We start from the raw sequence: 22,884 nt of genomic DNA, 5'->3' as shown, positions 1-22,884 counted from the left end.
TCTTTAAGGATAAATCCTACCTTGATTGGTATTCAAAATGATGTATTCTTAACTATGGGTCAAAGCATGGGGATTTATCAGTGGAATGTGAGGGGATTAATGGAGACAGTTCAGTAATCAGTGAATAGATCTCCAGGTAGTATATTCATGACAGTGGAGGACATTTTTTAAGATGCTGTCATAAAGAGGAGAGAGGCATAAATAACATTGACATTGGAAATTCTGTAATAATTTTCACCTTTGTAAAGAGTGCCAAGATGGAGGGGGGAAACCTAGTCTTTTTTGTTTGTTTTTACTTTTGTAGAAAGTGTTATTTAATTTTTTTCATGGTCTCAAATATTTTCTTATGTTAGGATCAGTAGGCATCACAGGAATCATTTAAAGAGTAGAAATAGAGAAGAGGTAAGGTGGCTTCGAGGGTAGACTTCCTAAAGTAATTGGCAAATCATAGCCTTGGCTAACTTAAGCGTCTGTGTTACTTGTAGTAAATTGTGCACTCCTTATATATTTGAAAACATTTGCAAGTTTGTTCACTGTGTGGCTAAGTTAGAATCACAGCTTCAGCAATTACAGTTACCAACTCTCTGCAGGGACGCTTGTTTGTCTGAGTTTGAAACTTGAACATTTCCATTCCAGTTTTCCTCTCTGAGGAGAGGCCCGGTTTCAGAAAGTCCCTGTCGGGTCTATGACTGCATCATGGAGGATGTTAAATCTACACACCCTTCTCATTGTGTAGGGTGACTTTTGTTTCAAATTGGTTCCCTTCAGAGTGGCCTAAATTCGAATCTTACGTGGCATCTGCAATTGTGATTGTTTGAATTGGGTTTAACTGACTGCCCAGTTGTTGAAAACAAGCCCTTTACAGAGACCCAGTGATGCCAGATTGTTTGAAAAGGCCTCGATTGTCAAGTGTTTAGAATCACAACAATAGAGTTCAGGGTCCAGCTTCCTTGCTGGCCCTGTCATTGCCAGGTTACACAATCATGCGATCATGGTCTCTTTGTTGAGTGCGGTAACATGGACTGTAATTAGACACAGGCGTCACAGAGGAGGTTAGGCAAAATGTCTCAAGACCTTCCCATTACAAATGCTGAAAGAGCAGAAAATTCCACATATAAACACCCAGATTAACTACGAAGTGCAGAAATACTGGAAAACCCGAAGTAGATATAAACAGAACGTTTTTATAGCGCGCTAACAGAGATAAAGAAGACACATTCATAGGACTGCAAGCCATGGAGAGTTAAAGAGATGAGCACAGTGGATCTTGTAAAAAACTTCCATAAAGATTAAAAAAAAAATCATAAGCCACAACCTTGAAGATGAAGGTGTCTGGGATACATTCTACTGAAGAAAAGAAACTCTCTGGAGATTGTAAAGAAAAGGAGTGAGTAGTTCATGCTGTGAAATACTCAAGTCATTGGGAAAAAAAACAACTTTGTTTCCATTAATTATCCATCATATAAATAATAAGTCCTAGGCAAAATTGAGTTTAAGTGACATGAGAACTGTTTGGTCGTCTCTTAGAGGTGCCAGATGCTATTGCAGTGGGTTCTCACTGGGCAGGAAGAATGGAAACAGAATAGACCAAGGGAGGAAAACAGTCCTTGGAGATAGGGCTGCCTTATGCAACACCCTGAAGGTCAAAGCTCAGAGCTAAAAGACACAGACATGCTTGCATTGTAGAAGGGGGAACAGGACCACTCTGCTTTTGTTTGAAACGAAAAAGTACACACTACTGAGAAATTAGCGGAAAGGCATCAACTACAGACAGAAAGTATTAGGATTGCATGACTCAATGTACTTTTTAGAAAAGCGTGAAGAAAAACTTCTTAGCTTTCTTTGCATAGATTCTGTATTTGTTGTATTTCTCATTGCTATGACAGGATACCTGACCTCCCCCCCCCAAAAAAAAAAAAACCCAGAACAAAAAAGCAAAAAACCTATGGTAGAGTGGTTTACTTTGGTTCACAGTTAACTTTAAGGGAATAGCGTCCACAGTGTTGGGAAGTCAAGGTGGCTGAACAAGAGTTATTCCTGGGTATTGTGAGCTTGTGGCATGGCTTTCCCACCTTTTGAAGAATGCGGAAGCAGAGAATGGCCTCAACCCAAGCCCAGGCTGAGCTGTAGCCCTCACTGTCTCTACTAATGATCTAGTCTGCTAGTTATATCCAAGGCCTAAAGCTTCCACAACCTCTTTAGAGAGCCCCATCAACTGGGGACAGGTATTCAAGAATGCAAGACCCGGAGGGACATTTTACAGTGAAGCCCTAACAGAGACTCATGGGAGACTGGGGAAGTAGATGTGAGGCCTGCTAATGCGCATGTCAGGGAGAGAGAGGGGAAGGAAGAAGGAAGAAAGAGAGACGGGCTGTAGACTTTCAAACTGGTTTCCCTGTGACGGGAAAGTAAGTTATTGCTCAGTTTACAGAGCTAGGATACTCAGTCTTACTCAGAAATCTGCTCTTTAATTTCTGCATATTGTAGACTGACTCTTTATATTAATGGAGTGGGCCTAGAGTGAAAATGGAAATTTTAACTTTGCCCCAACAGCATGCTGGCATTATCTTAACATTTTCACATTGGTTATTTCCCTAAATGGGGTCCAGAAACTACCAAAACAGATTGGATGTTTAAGAATAAATGCGGGGCTGGTGAGATGGTTCGGTTGGTAAGGATACCTGCTGCCAAGCCTGATGACCCCAGTTTGACCCCTGGGACCCACATGATGGAAGGAGAGAACAGACTCCCACAAGTTGCCCTCTGAACCTCCTGCGTGCTGTGGCTCATGCAGATGTTACCCCTGAAATGCATACATAATTGTAGTACAACTTCCTTTTAAAGAATGAATGCATATACAACCTTGACCTCTCAATTATACAGCGCTCTCTTATCTGGAGATAACAACAGAGTTTACTGCCTAGCTCGACAGATGGTGACAGTCAATGGGTGACCTTCTTTTCCCTTGCTGTGGACCGATGTGCTGTGTGTTTAGGGCTGGGCTTCCTCAGGTGATGTGAGCTTGGGTCAGGGCAATGGCTTTCATCTTCTAAGGTGCTTCTGACCAGAGGTTTGGGAAGGCAGAGAGAGCTGCCTTTCCCAGTCATTGCCTTCTCCACACACAGAGCTTCTAGTGTGGGTATGCTGATCACATTTACTGAAGTTTGGCCTTCTTCTGGTGGAATAAGTCATCAACACCAGTCACTTCCTATGCCATCTGCGTTTTTCTTCAGTGTCCCTCGCAAGTGCTCACTCGTCATAATCCAAGAAACACTTAATGGAGTGTTAGCGAGTCTGTGTCTCCAGTGGCTCTAACACGGCCGCTCTTTGTATCCATCCCTGCCAGGCTCTACCTTTGTCAATAGCAGGAGATTTTGCTGAAGGTGTCATGCACATCTCAGTGATAGGTGCTGGAGATCTTAAGTGTTCACTGGTCTTGTTCCAGAAACTTCTGCCAGACAGCCTGTGAGGGCCCCTCTTGCCTGGAGTGGAGAAAGTTCAACAAAACACAGGGATAGGATCCAAAGGGGGAAAACACCACATGTGAGAGAGAGAACATGCGTTCATGTCACTGGGTTTCTGCCAGCAGGGGTGGGGGAACTGCTAGTTTCCCTTGGATGAGGGATGTGGGGCTCAGGCGTTAGGAGAGTCAAATATAGATTCTCAGAACTAGAGTAGTATGCGTCACAGAATGGGGCAGGACCCAGACATGGTGCTTCCCGTAGCCCAATGTCCAGTCTTCACCCAGGCGGATGCTCTGTAGGTCCCCCAAAGCCTGTCAACCTTAAATCTTCCTCTCCCTGACCTGGTCCATACAGAAACAAGTTTGTTGCATCACTAGGTTTCTCTGATTATTTTTTCAGATTTTTTTTCCATTTTATTAGCCATGAAAATACTTTGGCTGGGACATGGAATATCATCAAGCTTCTATGTTTTACCTTTAGGGCACACTAAACCATAAACCTACCAATTATTAGACTCTTGGTTTTTGCACAGGAACAGTCTCTGAAAATAATTATGAAACAGAGTTTGGGGCTTCTGGTAAGCCACTTCTGATGCCACTCATAACTGGCAAAGTTATGAGTGTGTTGAAGGGAGTTTGAAGAGAACATAGATTTTCTTGATGGACTTTTAGACTCTATACACTACAAGAATGTTTAAAGAATTACAGCTGGTAATTCTAGAAGCTAAAGTTATTTCTTGTCCCTATTCCATTGGATGGAATTAATATTTACTAAATGAAAGTAGAATCATCTGGGTTACTAAGAGAGAATAGTTTGGAATCTGCCTCGTGAAATTGTACTGACAGAAACAACAATTTCATGAGCTATTCTGAGAAATGATAAGATTTGTTCCTATCTGCCCCATGCCATTCCTGATATGATAATAGTGTTGCATTTTTTCTTACACTTCCACTTTCACTTTCTTCTGCCTCCTCTTATGTATAAAAGTATTTATATGCAAGATGAGTATTTGCTTTTATAAGACCATCCCCAGAGGCTATATATTTGCCCTAGTGATACTGCCTTTGCATAGTTTTTCTAAGGTTTACTTTAATTTTAATTATGTGTGCATGTGTGTGGGATGTACACGAGTCAAGGTAATCTCAAAGGCTAGAAGTCACCAGATCTATTGAAGCCAGAGTTACAGGTGGTTGTGAATGCCCTGACATGGGTGTTGAAATTTTCATTCAGATTCTCTGCAAGAGCGATATGGACTCTTAACCATGGAGTGAGCTATCTCTCCAACTCTGCATATAGTTCTGACTTGCCTGAATTGAAGGGAAACAGTTTCAGAACTGAGTAAGAATTGGTCTTTGCTGGTCATCTTCATATCACTTATTTTCTTAAGGAATCTGAAAGCTTAGAATGGTCAAGTCCAGTCCAGTTTCAAGGATTTGCCATCACCGAGAGTCTTTTAAACATATCCTTAAGTTCTGAAAAGTATTCTAAAATGTGAATTGAGGCGCTCCAAATATTTCAAACAAGATAGCCATGCCTCCAGGATAACCATTTTGGAGAGGACTGATTTAGAACAGGCAAGCTTAAGCAGTTAAGAACACAGTCTTCACATTCTGTGGCTTTGAGGCCAGCCTCTTAGTACACCAGTGCATTTTTATAAAATTGATAGATGATAGGGAACATTCCCAGTCATGGCCGTATTTGACCTTTGAAACAATGTGAGAGAAAGGGAAAGTAGGTACGCTTGCCTCCCGTCTAAGTTATGTGAAACTTGAATTGCAGAGAAGTCGGGGCTTGTGTGTGCTGATTCATCCAGTTCAAGTCTGTAGCTCTCATTCCGTTTTAGCAAGCTGGCCTCATCTCTGGCCCTGTTTCATTGCAGTTTGGACTGAGAAGCCTCCTGAGACATCTGAGTCCTGTCTTTGGACGTCTTTCTTTCTTTTTTTCAATCATAGGCACTATTGAGCCAGGCAGAGGACCTGTGGACAGAGCACAATCTAGACAAATGTCAGTTACTGTAAATACCTGTCCTGTTGTCTCCAACCTGTCCCGACTTGTGATGAGTCTCCTCAACTGTCGTTTCCTCCGAAGACTCTCCTTCAATCCACTTTGCTCCTTCTCTGAATTCTTGTCGCATGAGACGCTAGTGAGACCATTTCTCATTTGATTGTGTTCACGTCGTTTGCTTTTGTTCCTCTTCCTGTTAAGCTTGTATTTTTCACGAGGGCAAAGCTGCTTAGGATGAGCTGAGAAATGGGCACATATGAATCACCGCTAATTGTATCCATGCTGCTCCCATTGGGACAGGCTTTGCCACAGTGAAATTGTGAACGGTGAAACGTAAGCACTTGAAATCTAGCAAGTGCTTATATTTTGCATGGACTGGATAGCTGCCGGGAAGTAGAGGATTCTTGTCTTCCACATTCCTTGGGGACCTTAGCTGAGGATAGCCATAGCGTATTACTGCTCTACATCTCAGAATACTTGAACTTTGCCAGAATAGATCCATGGCAATACTTGATTCCCATTGCTGAGGAGGAGAGATGCTTTTAGGAACATTCATCCCATTTTTTCACTCCTCATGCGTCAGGTACATGGTCCTGTCTGAAAGTTCTGTGGATTGAAGTGTATTCCCTAAAACTTTATGTGCTGAAACCACTGATAATTACTATATTAGGGAGTAGAGGCTACAAGGGGATGCTTGAAGTCCTAAGGGTGGGACCATGGTAGGATGGGATCAGTATCATTAGATGAAGGGATACCAGAATGCTTGCCGGTGTTCTATATCTCTTCCTGCAGACTCATAAGCAAGAGACCATGTGACCAGAGAGTCAGACAGCTGCTGAATACAAGACAGGAATTGGCCATGCTAGCACCCTAGTCTTGGGCGTCCAAGCTCTACAGCTGCAAAATGAATGTCCAAGGTCAAAGCTATGAGTTGGCTTGGGGAAGAAAGATTGGTTGTAAAGTTCCCATCATGCAAGTCTGAAGACATGAGTTCAGTTCAGAGAATCTATCACAAAACAAAAAACAAAAAACAAATCAAAGAGATAGGCATGGTGGTAAGGGTTTGTCATCCCAGAGACAAGGGACTTCTTGAGGCTTGTTGACCAGCCCGCCTAGCTTTCTTGGTAAGCTCCAGACTACTTAGAAACCCTGCCTCACACAACAAGATGGACAGCGCCTGAGCTACAATACCAAGGGTGACCTCTAACCTCTACACACACACACGTGCACACCCACATACATATACACAAAGCCACTTAGTTTATGGTAGTTTGTAATGGCAGACAGATAGAGCTGTCTGTTTAGGAGCTGGGATATGTGGGGGAACTGGTGGTTATTTGTTGGGCAGTAATTGTTCCTGCTATAAGTGAAAGGGCAGTGGATAGTACGAGCATAGTCCTGCTCCCAAGGATGTAAATGAACCTGTTGCTTTTATTTGTGGCTTTCAGTTTTTCTACGTGAGTTGTATCCAAGCCACAGGTAATTAGTAGTTTTAAGTTCTGTGTACTTGGGCAGGACACAGGAACCCCGAGAGCTTAACCAAATAGAGGCCTGCATTTTTGCAGAGTGCCGTGAGGCCTGACATGGCCTTTGTTCTTTTTATCATCTCTGTAGAGACAAAAAAGGGAACTGCTAAGCAATGAGACTTAACACAGAAAAGTACCCAGTGTAGTTAAATTAACAAACCTTTACTTATCATTCTGGAGGTGATCTAGTTGCCATAGTAACATCAGGCATTTCTACCCATCTTTATTTTCTCACCTACCAAAGTTCTTTGTTTGGCAATAGAATTTCAAATAAATTTAATAGGATGTGCATGTATGAAAATGTCATAATGAATCTAGTATTTTTATACAGATTAAAATTAATTAGAAAAGGAAATAAATTTGACTTATTTGCTCTCTAGTACTGCATTTCATGGCCTGTTCAACATTGCTTTTCTTCAGGAGAAAGCCTAGTGGGAATTGTGTGAGAATAGAGTCATGATAGAACTTATTTATTCTTCAGGAAGACCAGTGATACGCAGGTGCACAGCCTGGAAGACTTGTCTGTCAAAATTCCAAGATCTTAGAGGTGGAGAAAGTGGACAGCTGGATTTTATGATTTCTTTAGGAAAGATATAAAGAAGAATCCTATGTCAGAGCCTTAAGAATACTTTTCCCTTCGTATGTTAACATTAAAAACCAACGTGTTACTTTAAAAATACCATTTCATAAACTAAAGTAGTTGTCTGGAGTTCCTTGAAGTCCATGGTTTGGCTTCAGCAGGCTTTAAGCAAATATACTATCAGAAATCAATGTGGATACATGTCCAGCTGTTAATGCCCTAGTCACAGTAGATACTTTATAAAATCAATATTCCAAAATATCAGAGGATTATGCATATATCAGATACCCCAAATGCCTAACGTTGTATTAATTACTCTAATAAAAGAAAGCTGGGTGGATTTAAAAAAAAAAAAAAAACTTGCCCATGAAGAATGCTCTGCTCAAGCCAAAGCAATTTTTTTTTTTACAAGTTTAGAAAATCTGGAAGCATTTAAGCATTTTCCCATTCTTTTTATGGGACAATGCCTGTTGCCCTGCCAGTGAGCCATGGTACAGAATTCTCCGTTAGGAAGATGGATCCTTAGAATCAGTTTATCAAATATGTTGCTCTCCTTTCGTTAATAACAGTGTTCAAAAAATTGGAGCAAAAAATTTAAAAAAAATTGGAGCATTTAGCATTGGCACATAAAAATAAATATATTTAATGTTTTAGTGCAAGGATGTAGAAGGGCTCTTGGTTGGGCTTTCCAGTTTAATTTGGAGTCAAGGTCAAGCCTGTTGCATGGAAGGTGGACAGGAGTTACTCTGCCAAAGCAGAGACGTTCCTATCATTGGGAAAGGTTGTTAATGTTATAGCAGCAAAGACCTGGGGCAGGCGTTTAGATGAATCCAGTCTCTTGTGCACAGTTTTCCATAAAGGACTTTATTCTTGTTTTTGTGGAGAGATGTGGAAGATGCTTATGAAATACGACTCACATCCCTTACCTAGAGTCACAGTCGTGAGGAGAGTGCTCTCGCTTGTTAAAATCCTCAAGGTTTTATGTCAGCATGTTTGAGTAGCATACTTTCGAATGTGAGGACGGCAATGGGGCACATAATTTTTAAGAAGATGTAGCTGTGTGATGTGGGCGAATGGGGCATCATGTGGCTTTGCACACATGCTCCATACATGCTAAATCTGCATCTCTATGGATGTTATGAATACCTCTGAGAATCTGCTTATTGATCACTATCCTTTATAATTAGACAGGAACCATTGAAGAACCATACCTAATTTTAGGTAGGTAGATGCCTTTTTTTTTTTTTTTTTTTTTTTTTTTTTTTTTTTTTTTTTGTATGTACAAGTTGTCCAAAAGGGCTGGAATTATATTATAGTCATCACTGATGAAGTGGGTCCAGGTCAGTCTTTGTGGAGAGTGGGAAAGGTATGGGGTGATGGGCTCCAGTTAGTCAGGCTTGTAGGCAGGGGACATTTAAGGAATACTATTCTTTATAGGGTGGCTGTGACAGAGTAAAACTTTTCACCATTATTCCCCCTGTAGCCTTAGCTCTGCACTGGGTCCTTCATACAATTATTAAATTTAAGTACATGCATTGTGTATTAATTGGGCTGCCTTTGCAATCATATTAATGAGGAGACCAACATTCAGAGAGTTAATTCACTTAGTGTCTTCTATTGAGTTTGTGGTAGGTAGGGGCCAACACTAAGGCTTTCTGGTTCCTTGTCCTGCGTTCTTTTTGTTATTCCACTCTCTTACGCCATCTCCTCATGGGGTACATAGTCCCATACATGAATACATTTGAACATGCACACACATATAAACACACACATCGCACACACAAGACTTAAAAAAAAAATGGTCAGCTTGCCTTTGAAAGTGTGCTGAAACTGGCAGATAGGGGCTTTCATTTGGTGTTAGCATTTCCTAGATCAGTGGTTCTCAGCCTGTGGCTTGTGACTCCTTTGACAAACCTCAGACTCCAAAAATATCTACTTGACAACTCATAACAGTAGCAAAATTGTAATTATAGAGTAGCAACAAAAATCATTTTGTGTCTGGGGGTCACCACAACATGAAGAACTGTATTAAAGGCTCACAGCATTAGGAAGGTCAAGAACCGCTGCCTTAGATTGTGACTGAACAGCATTTGCTGAGCTTAAACTTCTCCTGTTATCTGAGAAGTATAATGAAAGGGCTTTTAGTCCAGTTTTATTCTTTTTTGGTTCTTTGAATATTCCTGAATATTTATCCTAAATATAATTTCTTCTCCCTTTCCCATGAATGATATACTCTATCGTGAGTGGTCACTTTTTACATTTGTGATGGTCAGATGCAGAAAACTCTACCTTCCCTTTTTAATGTGCATGTTTGTGGGTGTGTGGTATGTGTGCATGTATGCATATTTGAATGTGCATGCTAAAGTTAACATCCAGTGGCTTTCCCACTCATTCTCTACCATATTTCCTGAGGCAGGGTCTCCCTCAGAACCTGTAGCCCACCAATTCTGACATTAGAAAGCCAGCTTGTACTGGGGTTACCCTGTGTCTGCCTCTGCAGAGCTGGGATCACAGTAGGCTGCTCTTCCTGCCTGGCATTTACATGGGCTCTGAGGATCCCAATTCTGGAATCCTCACACTTGGATAGCAAGTATAGCAAGTGCTTTCTCCATGGAGACATCTCCCAGGCCCCAAATTGTACCTTTTTTTTTTTTTTAAGGGCTTTCATTTTCTTTCTACTGATTAGCCATCAGTATTCCTTAAAATATGCCAGGCTTTTTTTTTTTTTTTTTTTTTTTTTTTTTTTTTTTTTTTTTTTAGCAATGTAAAACTCAACGGCTTGGGAAAGTTTGGGAAAGGACCAGTGTGGCTACTTCGCTGTCTACTGATTGATTTTTTTTTTTTATATATCCAACTAGAAGTTGAACCTCAAATTTGGAAAATTCTCTGTAGCTTAGCGCTCTGGCTCTCTGGATTTTCTCTTTGTTCCTTCAGGTCCAGCCGCCTTCCTCTTGCTTACCCTGTCTGCTCACAGCTGGTGACTGGTCCTCTGCATTGTGAGATCTGTTGTGCCCCTCTGGAGTCTCCCCCACCCCAGGACCATTGAGTCACTTCCATGTCTCAGCACTTGCCTGAGCCCAGACCTGTGCACTTCTGCAAGGGTTACAATGAATCAGACTTCTATTTTTCCCCTGTATTTTCCCCCAGTGAAATCCTGGGAGTATTTTTAAAACTCTGTATTGCTTTAACATTTTAAGTTTATTTGTTCCTTTGGCTTAGTGCCATATTTTCTTTGCAAGAAGATGTCCTTTATTCTAGCTTGAAGTATTTATACTTCGCTATAGAATGGTTCTTGATAACAAAATGAGTTACTTACATGTGATAAGGATGGTTTCTAAGAATGTTTCTGTATTGTCGTTTTTTAAATGTCTTAACTAGTGAGACTAAAGAGTAGGTCCTTGGTGTTGTACTATCTTCATGGGGTGACCCTTCTTATAGTGAAATATCTGAACAGTATTAACAGAAGTCTTCTCAGAGCCTATAAGATGGCAGGCCTATGGTTATAGTTTTACCCATGCTGGAGAGCATGTGAATGAGACCTTGGATTCAACCTACACTCTGCTCACCAGAGTATAGTGTAGGATATCCCACGGGGCTCTGAGCCCACAACTGCTTAGTCATTCATCATTTGCTTTCACTATGCTTTGAGGTCAGGGATTACTGTTCTAGTGTCTCATTACTGGTCCAGAGAGGCAGGATGATCTGTGGAATACCCCACTGGTGGGAAGAGAGCTGGGGTGTTGACTGGGGTCTAGTAGTTTTCAACCAACACTCATAGCTTTTCTTGACTACTGGGCTTTCCTTCTCCAGGACCTGACACAGTGAAGCAAACACTCTTGGAATGAGTATCAGTTTTACTCTGAAATGTCATAAGCCATGCTCTAATGTCTGTAACAGCCTTTCCTAGTTACCATGCATCTTTCAAGCAACTCGAATAGTGAGATTTTTCATTTTCAAAAATATGATAAACTTGGATTGCCAGATGGTGAATTTTGAACTTTGATTCCACTCCCGGATTTGGGAGGATCTAAAGGGGACCATGATCACAATTTAACTTCAGTTGCCAAGTTCTGTGGTTTTACCTTAAAACTGAGGTGAAAGTCTGAAGAGGCACATTCCCAAGCAGGTGAAAAAGATTTTAAGTGCATTTCCCATAATTGGTTGATTATTGATAGCTAGCCACACAATTAAAGGCCTTTATACCATTGGCTATAGTTATTTTACATTGTAAAATAATTATATTCTTAACTCTACCAAGTCAAATAGCAATATACTCTGACTCCTCAGGAACTTCCATAACCTTCAGTGCTAATGAAGGGTGTCTCTAACCGCATGGATTGTATAAAGAGTCCACAGGATAACCTTCAGTGCTAATGAGGGTGTCTCTAACCACATGGGTTGTATAAAGAGTCCACGGGATAACCTACAGTGCTAATGAGGGTGTCTTTAACCACATGGATTGTATGAAGAGTCCATGGTTCTTCAGTGACCTGACCTTCTGAAGTACAGCCTCCATTAAGATAGGTGGAGAAGAAGAGTCTAAGACTTATTTTCACCACTCCGTTTTCAGAAATCAAGGTCAAGTAGAGCTGTTTTTCCCTCTTTTGTCTTGTTTGCCTAAGTCTAGAAGGCAGAGGTTTAGATTTGGTGAAGACTCTAGAGATGAGGAAGTGGATGAGACAAAGGACAGACAGACGGCTAGTAGTGCACTGACCCAGACCTGGCCCTTGGCCCTGTTATAACAACAGAAGTCCTTGAACTTGGCTCTATCCTGCACCAGTCTGTATTTTCTAAATGGAGTCATGTAACCTAGCAGCACATACTGACCTCAGAATCTTAAGCCTGCGAGAAACCACTTGCTTTCCCCGTTAAGCATTCCTGAGAGATGACCCATCAGGCTCAGCTCCCACCAGAGAGGTCACTGTCTCAGACCATTAGGTAGGAACATTTACAGTGGGAAGACTGTCTGCATTGTGAGAGGAATCCTCTTTCCCCGTGATTTTGGGTCTTCAGGCCTGCTGAAAACGTTCGACCTGCAATAGGCCTGTTTAGTATATTTCCACCTTGCTTGCCATCATGTCCATGTGTAGGCTTACCCATGCCCCATTCTTCAGCTGGCCTTCACAGGAGGTTGCCCGAACACTCGGCTTGCTCTGCCCTAGTTGGATCCTAGCAAACATGTGGGGTTGGTGTCCCTTCACTAGTACTGAATGATATGGGGGTTTTCTGAGGAGTTAGAGCATATTGCTATTTGACTTGGTAGAGGTAAGCATACATTTAACACTGGATTGCTTTATATAAGATGGATTCTGAAATGTTTGGCAGTCTTTCTTTGGGGATGCGATGATTAACTCCATGAGAGAAAGTCTGCTTAGTCTTCTTGTGTTTTTAACTTGTAAAACCCTCCTGGATTCCTGAATATGAATATGGCTAGGGGAGGCTTATGTCCACTGTCCATGTGAGTACATCCTGTTGAGAAGTAGAACTTCCCAATCTTAGAGCAGAGCATCCCAACCTCATTCTATCCCGTGTTATTCTCTCCACTGTGGCCCTTCGCTGTGGGAGAGACATCCGTTGGCCTAACTTTTTTGCCCCACTCTGGGTATTTCTGATTGCACTCAGATAAGACTCTTGGCATCCAGTGGCCTCTTGGGTAAAAAGCCTTGAGTGTGGCCACAGAGATCTTTCACGTCACATTTCTTGCTACACGCTGAAGCCTCTATTTTTAAACAGTTGATCGGACTGATAGAAAACGTTGTGCCTCATAACTCTGACTTCATCCTTCATACATAGCTCATTCCTACCCCGTGTGGACCCAGTTTCGAGACAGCACACACAGTTCCATGGTACCACCTACGCATCCCATTTACTCCATCAGTTTGGATGGCTTGTGCTGCTCTTGGCTGTAGACCTGCAAAAACAAAGCCATGGGATAAAGCAGCTTGGATCATGGAATGAAAACCTTGTACCTTTTTGGAGGCCCAGTAGAGGGAAATGATTTATTTTTGCCCTACCAAATAAAACATTCTAGGAATCCAAGGTGAAAATTGGATTTTAACTGCTACTAACGTTTTGAGCATATAAAATCAGCAAGTGTTGAGTGCTTCGCCTGATTAAGGGAAGAGCCCAGAGTCTGGTACAAGAATGAGCTGTGTGCAAAGTGGTTGGTGTCTCAAATAAGCCCAACCGATTTATGAAACTGGAAGAGCATGTTAAGCAGATGTTGGTAGCCAGATTTCAGCAATGGAGCCCTCTGTGATTTTATTTGTTTCTTGTCTTATTCCTGAGTTGTTGTCCCTTTCCTTTCCTGCTCCTAACCATGTTTTGGGTTTAAATTGTCTATAGTTAAGATCAAGGAGTTGGGCAACTGTTTTGATTCAGGTAATTTGTTTTTCGCCTTGATTCTTTCTCTTCTTTATGTGTGTGTGTGTGTGTGTGTGTGTGTGCGTGTGTTTCCTGTCTTGGACCTGGTGCAGATCCAGATCTAGGATTAGAGCATTCCCACTCAGCATGCCTTGCCCACAGCTAGCAAAGAGCTACCTGCATACAGGCTTCCCTTTGGTGCACTGGTTTATAACAGTCACACAAACAATGTCCACCCAACCAACTGGGTTGCCTTCCTGCCTCTTTCAAGAAAAGTGTGCCTATCTTGTCCTGTCTGTGGAGTGGACTTCTCAGATGTCATGGATGTGGTGACCTTGGCCTTGCTCCTTTGCCCTGAGGTGCTTATATATATATATATATATATATATATATATATATATATATATATATATATGTTCTTCTCAAAAATAGACCAACTCATAATGTCTTCAGGATTACCTTTTATTTCAGGGAAATCCATTTTTGTCCTAACAATGCATTTCTTGTTGGTTATGGTACTTTGAAGTGGACGGTTAAACTAACCAGGTTGTTTCACAGAACACTCACAGTCCACTCCAATCCATTCATGTGCCCCCTGATCTCTGAAGAATCTGACGACTTGGATCTGATGTGGGACATCTAGAATAAGAAACTTTCAGATGATGATGATGATGACTACGATGATGATGATGACGATATGATAATGATAAATGGTAGTAATAGGAGTGATAGCTTATTTAGCACTTACACATGTCAGACATAGTACTCCGTCTTGTACATGGATTTTACCTTTCACGTTCATGGCCGTGTAGAAAGGGGCTATTAAATATTCCATATTATGGATAAGAAAATTCATCTAACTGTGTGTGTATGGAGTCCTACAACCAGAATTCATACCCAGGCCTCTAGAGTGTCTCAGTTACTGTTTTAACCACCATCACATACTGCTTTTGGAAAGCATGTAACACTTGTCAAAATTATTAAAATCATATAAAATCACGAAAGCCTAGGGCCATCAACACCGTGCTACATCTAAAACTCTGTTATCCTAGCCGGCCTTCTCTGATGTGGTTTCGCTTTATGGATTGCGTATGTAGTTACTCAGAATGAGGCATGCCTGGACCCAGCAGGAAGGAAACACTGTCCATGGAGGCTTGCCAGGTGGTGTCTACACCTTCTTGTTCCTCTTAGGGTCACCGTTTCTTTGACTTTCCCACATTGTACATAGCCCCCTGTTCTGGGGCATGTCTGCCAACTTCTGATGGGTTTTCCCATAGTAATTGCTCCACCCAGCATTATTGAGCACTTGAAATGTGCTGTGTGTGAGGAAAGATAAGAAGTCCTTAATACATAAGCACTGGGCTGAAACCGGTAGCCGTGGACCTGTGTAGAATCATCTTTGAAGTCAGGAGAATGAATCATGAACCGAGGAGCCAGTGCTGATTCTCCTGGTAGAAACAAAGTTGGAGGAAAGAAAAAAATATAAAAGCATTCCAGAGAGAGAGAGAGAGAGAGAGAGAGAGAGAGAGAGAGAGAGAGAGAGAGAGAGAACACAACATTCAAACAGACCTGAGTTCAGACAGCAAAGGGTCCTTTGCCAAGCCTAAATAGATTAAATAGATGCTCAGAGGTGGAAGGCAGTAAGATACTCCCTAAAGTGTGACAAGAGGGGACTTCTTGTCCTGCCCGGGGATGTCAGACAATGTTGCTGGAGGTTGTTGGTCGGTAGAATTATGTGATCAAATTTCTTTTAGAAAAGATGACTCTGGAAACCATTTGAGGAATGTTCTTTGGCAAAGCAGGGGAACTCCTTAGATGCTCCCCATTTGTACACTAGACAAAGACGTGGGGGTGTCTTACCCTGTGTATCAGGGGAGTGAGAGTCAAGTAAGTCTCATTGCCATCTATCTGGTCCTTGGGTGATCTTGCAGGATTGGATAGATTTTCTAGGTAGTGCTAAGTAACTTCAGTCCCCTGCTGCAGGGTCATCTGATCTCCTGTCATCGGCTAGGTGTCTCACCTGACCTTGAGATTTGACAATATGGAACTGTAGTTCTAAGGGTACCCATTCTGCCTACTTGGGCTGGTCTTGATTAAGATTGCCAGCCCCTTCCTAGCTTGGTTGGTCTCCCTGGAGCATTAGTCTCTGTCAGAACTGATCGGGCTCAGCCTGTAGTCAGTATTGCTCCTTCTTGATCCTCCTCAGGTTCGGTGATTCCTCCCTTGCCTACTTCCCAGTTGATTCTAGAGTTTTCTGGCTACCGATATTTTCTGTTAACTATAGTTTTCAGTCCAGTGCACATGTCCATCTTTTTGTATCCCAGTTCTCAGGATGTATTACAAGTGCTCAATAATTACAGAGCAAAGGAACAATGAAAGAACAAGCCAGTGAGTGAATGCTTGAGCAAGCAATTGCTGTGGGGAAACCCGAAAGCTGACATATATTCCCCAGGTGAGGGGACAGGGTGCAGTCAGGGAAAATCCAGGCTAGTGGTAAAAACCAGAAGCCTTGTACGTGGACCCGTGCCGCTGCTTCAGATATACATAAGATTTTAAAAATGCAAAGGAGTTCGTCTGTGGAAATGTGCTTATTCGCGTCTGTGTTGTATCGACTCTGTCCTAGTCTTTGGCCTCCAAGTTTTATAGCCGTTCTTTTCCTCTGTAATTTGCATGGTGTCGAGGGGACTGTTTATAACGTGACTGTGAAGCACCCCAGCTCTGGGGCTGAGCATCCTGCACCCAGTTAACCTCTGCATTTCACACCTCATTGCAGTGCGGCAAAGCGCTCCCTGGCCTTTCCAAGCAAGAGGACTGCTGTGGAACAGTGGGGACCTCCTGGGGCTTTAACAAATGCCAGAAATGCCCCAAGAAGCCATGTAAGTGACATGTCATCATTCCTTTGCTGGTTAATGGAGCATACCTCTTTTCCTAGCATGGCTCTTAATGATGAGTCTCTAAGACCTTCAAAAGAAATCTCTGGCTGCATTCCAGAATGTAGTGCTACAACCTGCATTTCTAGAAATATTGCAAGACTATTAAAACTTTTATATCAGTTCTTTTTTTAAAAAAAATATGCACAGCTATCAGTGGCCTTCTGCAGTTTAATTTCTTATGTTGGGGAGGTACTGTGAAGAATTGATGAGCATAGTCTGCTCTTCTAGCCCTGGGGAATAGAAAATAGATGGCCTTTAAGATGGGGAACAAGTCTTTCAAACCCTATTTTAAAAAGTCAGTGCAGTTGCTATTCATTAGGTGAGATTCCTTAAATGGAAATTTCGTGAGTAGCCACAACTTAGGCTACAGATTTCATTCGGTTACAGCTCTGCCCTTCATGAAAAGAAGCTCAGATGAGGAATTGACTTATTGGTTTGTGATAAAGAAATGTGTAATTATGGAGCCCAGTCTTTTGCCTCCCTTTTCTTTCCACTCCTGCTGTACTGACCCAGTCGTCAGTGGCTGCAGTACCAACATGCTGCCATTTGCCCTCGGAGTGTTTTGCAGAAACTGTTACTTGAATAAATCCAAGTTCACGCCATTCTGTTCCCTTCTTCTCTACAACAGATGGCACTCACTTCTTTTAGGCCAAGTTTTCTTATACTTCTGTTTTTGCCAAAATGTGACACGCCCCCCAACACACACCATCATCAGTCTTTGTCTCATAGAGCTGAAGACTTTTATAATTGCCCCCCTTTTTGCTTCAATCAGATGATTTTTATTTATTCATCTTAAGTAATGGTTAATTGGATTGACAGTCTCAGTTGTCTTCAACTCTTATTAAGATTTATGAATTTTATTCTTTATGTATGAGGGTCTTGCTTGCATACACATTTGTGTACCCCACTTGTGTCTTATACCCACAAGGTCAGAAGAGGGTGTGAGGTCTCCTGGAAGTAGAGTTGTGCATGTTGTGAGCCATCATGTAGATGTTTCTTAGAGGACTCATTGATAAAAATTTCTGCTAAGGTTTGTGAAAGTTAGCTCTTCATTGAAGAGGGGGAAAAATCACATGAGCTATTCAGTAGTGAAAGAATAGATTTTTTTCAAGATGACTGAATAATGATTAGCAATATAGATTTCCAGATAGCTGGGTGAATGATGACCCCACCTTACTTGAAGACCTGTTTGCCTAAATCATCTTGGTTTTCTGACTGAAGGGAGCTCTGGGATCTATTTGGAATTATTTAAAGAACATGGCTTTTAGAGTTGGGGTGAAAGGAACTTGACTGCCATCGCTGTCATTTGATGTTGATTCTGAGGAGCCCTTAACCAGGAATCTGCACCTAAATTGTCGAAAACATATTGCCATCTGTTTTGGGAGCCATGCATCCTTCATTTGCCGTGTGGGTTTGTCTGGTAATGTTGTGGGTGGTGACATGTTTCCCACTGTTTGGTTGAAGGATGAGGCTGAGAAGAGATCCTCTAACTTGGATTTTGGTCTAAGTGTATATCTTAGTATAAGATACTTTTCCCATCTTCCTTCTTATTTTCTTTTCCCATTTGCTTGCTTCTTTGTGTCTTTCCTACAAATCTTAGCTATTTCTATTTCTTCTCTTTTCTAAATTCCAAAGGAGCCCAGAGTGACAGATGTCAGGGGTCAGAGGCAAAGGGGTCCCTATCAACCCCCCCTTTTAATTCCTAAGGCCATCCCTGACCTCCAGTCATTTATATCTGGCATTGCATCATCTGGGAATGAATTTGTGGCTTTCTATGGTGTTGTTAGCTCTACAGTTCAGTCTTGATGGTGATTTCAGTTGAATGGGAAAGGACAAAGTTGCTCTTTTAACCAAACGTTGGTGAAAATAAGTCCATAGGTTGGCTCATTTGATATATGAATTGAAGAGATCTCTTTGGTTCCAGGGCAGTGGCCATGATGAATGAAGTGAACTCTAACATCTTGGCATTTTTTATGCTTGTACTGTCTAGAATGACTCACCCCCCGAGAAGCACAGTCAAGGTCACATTCTTCTTAAAAACATTCCTCCCCTTGGTTGGTACTACTCTCTAAATCATATTCATGTTGGAAGAGAGAGGACTTCCATTGGCCGCTACATATGATGGTTTTTGGTTCCATGCCCTTATTTTTTTTTTTCTTTTTTCCACCCAAAATAGTTTAAACTTCAGCTTTCAAGTGGCTTTTATTTAATGAAGTTTTTGTTTAGCCACATACAAAACCCTTTCATTGGTGATAATTTTTTCCTGCTATGAAAGCTTAATTTTAAATCTGTAAATGATTTCATTAACTAGTCTGTCATCTATTAGCAATGTGCTCGGTGCGAACAAGTCTCTTGCCTTCATACAGTTTGAGGAGAAAATTAGCATCGACTCCTAAGCAGAGGAAGACTTTGAGAGATGATCTGGCCTGGCTCCGGGCCTTGAAGAGACTGTAGAATATGATCATTTTGTCTTGGAAGGACTCCCAGCTGAGGTCCCAGTTTCTGTAGGCACCCATGTCAGTGTCTTCATTATAGGGGACGACACTGGACGGGAGGCCGACCGATGACTGGAGCAATTTCCACAAGCCAGCTTTTCCCCGCTTTTAACCCCCGTTCTCTGAAACGAATCACTGCAGAGGAATGCGTCTTGTGATAGGAAGACTTAATCACTAATTGGGAGATAATACGAAACAGTCTTATGATTCCGTTAACACAATAAAGACTTTGCTGGCAGCTTCCTAGGACTACAGTCATTGCAAAATAGGAAGTAGACTGAAAACAAGCATGGGGTGGAAGCAGTTGTAGAGGTCTTTGTTGGTATCGATAGCTTGTAAACAATAAGTCCATTGTATTGGTGCCGTAAATGGTACCACCTCTAGCAGTTTCAGACCATCAGAATTTAAACTGCGCATATAATGAAGGCTTTTCCCCCCACTTACAGCCTACCATGGATATACTCAAATGATGGAATGCCTACAAGGATATAAGCGTGTTAACAACACATTCTGTCAAGGTAAGACTTCCTGAATTTACTGATGTGGGTCTTGATGGGTGTCTTTGGAACCGCGAGTTGTTCTCCCACATGATGTTCCTGGGTTCAGCATGTTACAGTTACATGGAGGGTGGATGACGTCTTGCTCTTTCCCTGTCCCTGAGGGCATACTGATGCTTAATGTGTGATTGGTAAAGTTGCCTCCTCACTCTCTAATGCTTCTGGAACTCTTATCTTTTGTTAACTTGTGGCCAAAACCTGCAGGAGTGTGGATGGCACTGAGCAGACCCTGGGTCCCCATGCTGGTCATGTCATATGGATGCATGGGTACCCCTACCTATACCCACTTGGCAGAGTCACTGATGACTCATCGTTCACAACAGAATTCCCCTCCCTCCTCCCATGGACGTATTGCTGCCCATCTCAAATTGTGAAAGAACTAAATATGACCACGGACCTCTGTCCCCTCGGCAGTCAGAAAAGCTAGGGAGTTCAATGAGAAATGCCCTGAGTACTTTTGCTTCATTTTCTTAGCACACTACGGGAGCCGTATGTATAGGGAATACCTCATAATTCATCTAGTCTTGGGCCTCTGAGTGAAAAACTAAAGCCATGCTGAAAGGTTAAGCATCTTTTGTGTGGCTGAGTAGAGCCGAAACCATATCTTAATTTGACCAGTGCCTACTTTAGTACTCAATATCATCAAGTTTTGATTTAGTTACTTGGTGGGACCACTGCCAAGTGTGCTCAGACAGAGCAAGGATGTCTTCCTACTGCCTAGTCCTGAAATTACTTCTTTACGTTGTGGTTTAAGATTTTGCTTCCAAGTTTGTTTTCGGGGTAGATTTTGATTGGCTCCAACTAAGATCCCAACCTTACTGATTCATGAACTCAGAATCTAGAGCTCATGACAGATTAAAAAATAGTATGAGTGAAGAAAGGGTTTATTTATGACTGATAAGAGAGTTATTATTGGTTTGTTTTTTACTGGGGGAAGTATTGATGGCTTAGGGATAAAACTAAGATGTTTTTGGTGATTCTTGATAAATTCTGTGTCTAAACATTAAGACCAGTATCCAGAACCACCTTATAAAGTGGTACACAAGTAACTAATTTTCTTTCTTTCTTTCTTTCTTTCTTTCTTTCTTTCTTTCTTTCTTCCTTCCTTCCTTCCTTCCTTCCTTCCTTCCTTCCTTCCTTCCTTTCTTTCTTTTTTTTGAAATGTAAGGAGCAGGCTGGTCTTAAACTTAAATTTTCATAACAATTAGTTAATTTTGTTCTAATAACTGCTTATTTTATCCCAGTCATTTCTCTGGTATGGTATGTTTATTCAGCAATATCTGTTCTTCCCACAAATGTCTTTGTGAAGTATGTGATATTATGTATATATTGCAGATGGAGACACTGGGGTCCATAGAGATTAGATAATTGTTCAGTACAGGTATCAAACTAAATGGACTGAACCTAGTGAGTTCTCCCACATACTGGGCTGTACACAAAGATCCTGCCTGGATTAAAAAAGAAGAAGAAGAAGAAGAAGAAGAAGAAGAAGAAGAAGAAGAAGAAGAAGAAGAAGAAGAAGAAGAAGAAGAAGAAGAAGAAGAAAAGTAGAGGTGAAACTTTGCAAGCCATTATTTTAAAAGACTGGAGAATTCTTCAGGAGACGCTTGTGCATTTTCTATCTTCCTGTGTTGGAATGGCCGAGGGATCTTTAGCAAGTGTGGTTCCTGCTGAGCGAATCCTCTGATGGTTGGTTAGTAACCCCCAAATCCTGGCTCATGATGGTCTCAGGAGGAGGCCTGCAGAGCAGCATTATGCTTTCTGGCAAGGATTCTGGAGGAAGTATCACAGAACATTCTATTTCACGGTGCCTCAAGAAGGTACTGCTAAATTACACTACAGAGAAGCTGGACTCATGAAACAATGTGATTTCATCCAGCATAATCTATTGTAATTACTATTGAGAGCAAGGCTTCGTTTCCCTCCCTTTGTGATATTATTAGTTGGCAAGATGAAATAGGACTTTCTTGAATTACGTATGCACACTCGGGTTTCCTTGAGCCTTGAAGCTTTTTGATTTTGTTATCCCCAACAGAAATTCAAAAGGAACCCATTAAGCATCTAATTGCTTGTGCCTCCCACATTGTCCTCTCACTCTCTAGTCCTCTCTGTTTACAAGGCACATTGAAAATTAAAGTGATTAATAACTAGAATAACATTATTCCCTTCGTGTCCCAAAGCAGCTTTTACCAATGTGCACTGAATAACAAAGAACCGACTGTGCACATGTTAACTTGAGAAGCTTTCAAATCGTGGCCCTTAAAGATTTTTTTCCCTCTCTCCTTTCTAGTGAGTCAGTAATTATCTTTTCAAGAGAATGATTTATTGCACATCCCCACACATGGCGCTCTGAAAGCTGCCCCTCTCTCCTCAGCGTGATGGAATTGGTACAACCTGCTTCATCTATCATAGCAAGCAATTCGGCTGGGGTTCCTGGTGGACCTAGAGTGACATTCTTCATCAGTCATTTGATTATTTTGCCAGTGGTTTGATATAGAAGGAGAAATAAATGAAATAGTGCTGTCTTGAAATAGTAGTAGGAACACCTACTTTTTGATGGTATTATCAAATGCTGGACACTTCCTCTCTTCCAATAGTGTCTTCACTCTCCATCACCCTATCATGAGATAAGAGTATTTAAAATGCAGAATGTAGTGGGGATGTGCCTCAGATGGTCCTGTGGTTGCCTGGCATCTTTGAAGCCATGAGTTTGGTCCTCAGCACCATTAAACTGGGCATGATGGCAACATCTGTAATCTCAGCACTTAGGAACTAGGGGTAGAAAGATGAGTCATTCAAAGTCATTCTCATCTCTATAGTGAGTTGGAGGCCAACCTAGGCTGCATGAGACCTGTCTCCCAAACCAAACCATGTCAGATGTACTTCTAGGAGCTAAATAGCTAAATAATTTTTCTCTTGGCATCCCTAAAACCACTTACCAGTTTCATGACTTTATAGACTT

At 41.7% G+C, this 22,884-nt stretch overlaps 1 protein-coding gene across 1 annotated transcript in view; it reads left to right on the top strand.

Annotated features, from left to right (window-relative positions):
* Ltbp1 (latent transforming growth factor beta binding protein 1) overlaps positions 1-22,884 on the top strand; it is a 403,424-nt gene that overhangs the window by 231,156 nt on the left and 149,384 nt on the right. Inside the window, 2 exon segments of the mRNA XM_028873448.2 lie at positions 16,711-16,813; positions 19,812-19,883. Coding sequence (XP_028729281.1) covers positions 16,711-16,813; positions 19,812-19,883 — 175 coding nt within the window.

The sequence above is a fragment of the Peromyscus leucopus genome, chromosome 22 (assembly GCF_004664715.2).
Source record: "Peromyscus leucopus breed LL Stock chromosome 22, UCI_PerLeu_2.1, whole genome shotgun sequence".
Taxonomy (NCBI): domain Eukaryota; kingdom Metazoa; phylum Chordata; class Mammalia; order Rodentia; family Cricetidae; genus Peromyscus; species Peromyscus leucopus.
Note: the sequence above shows the minus strand (reverse complement) of the source record. Positions and strands in the feature narration are given on the sequence as shown.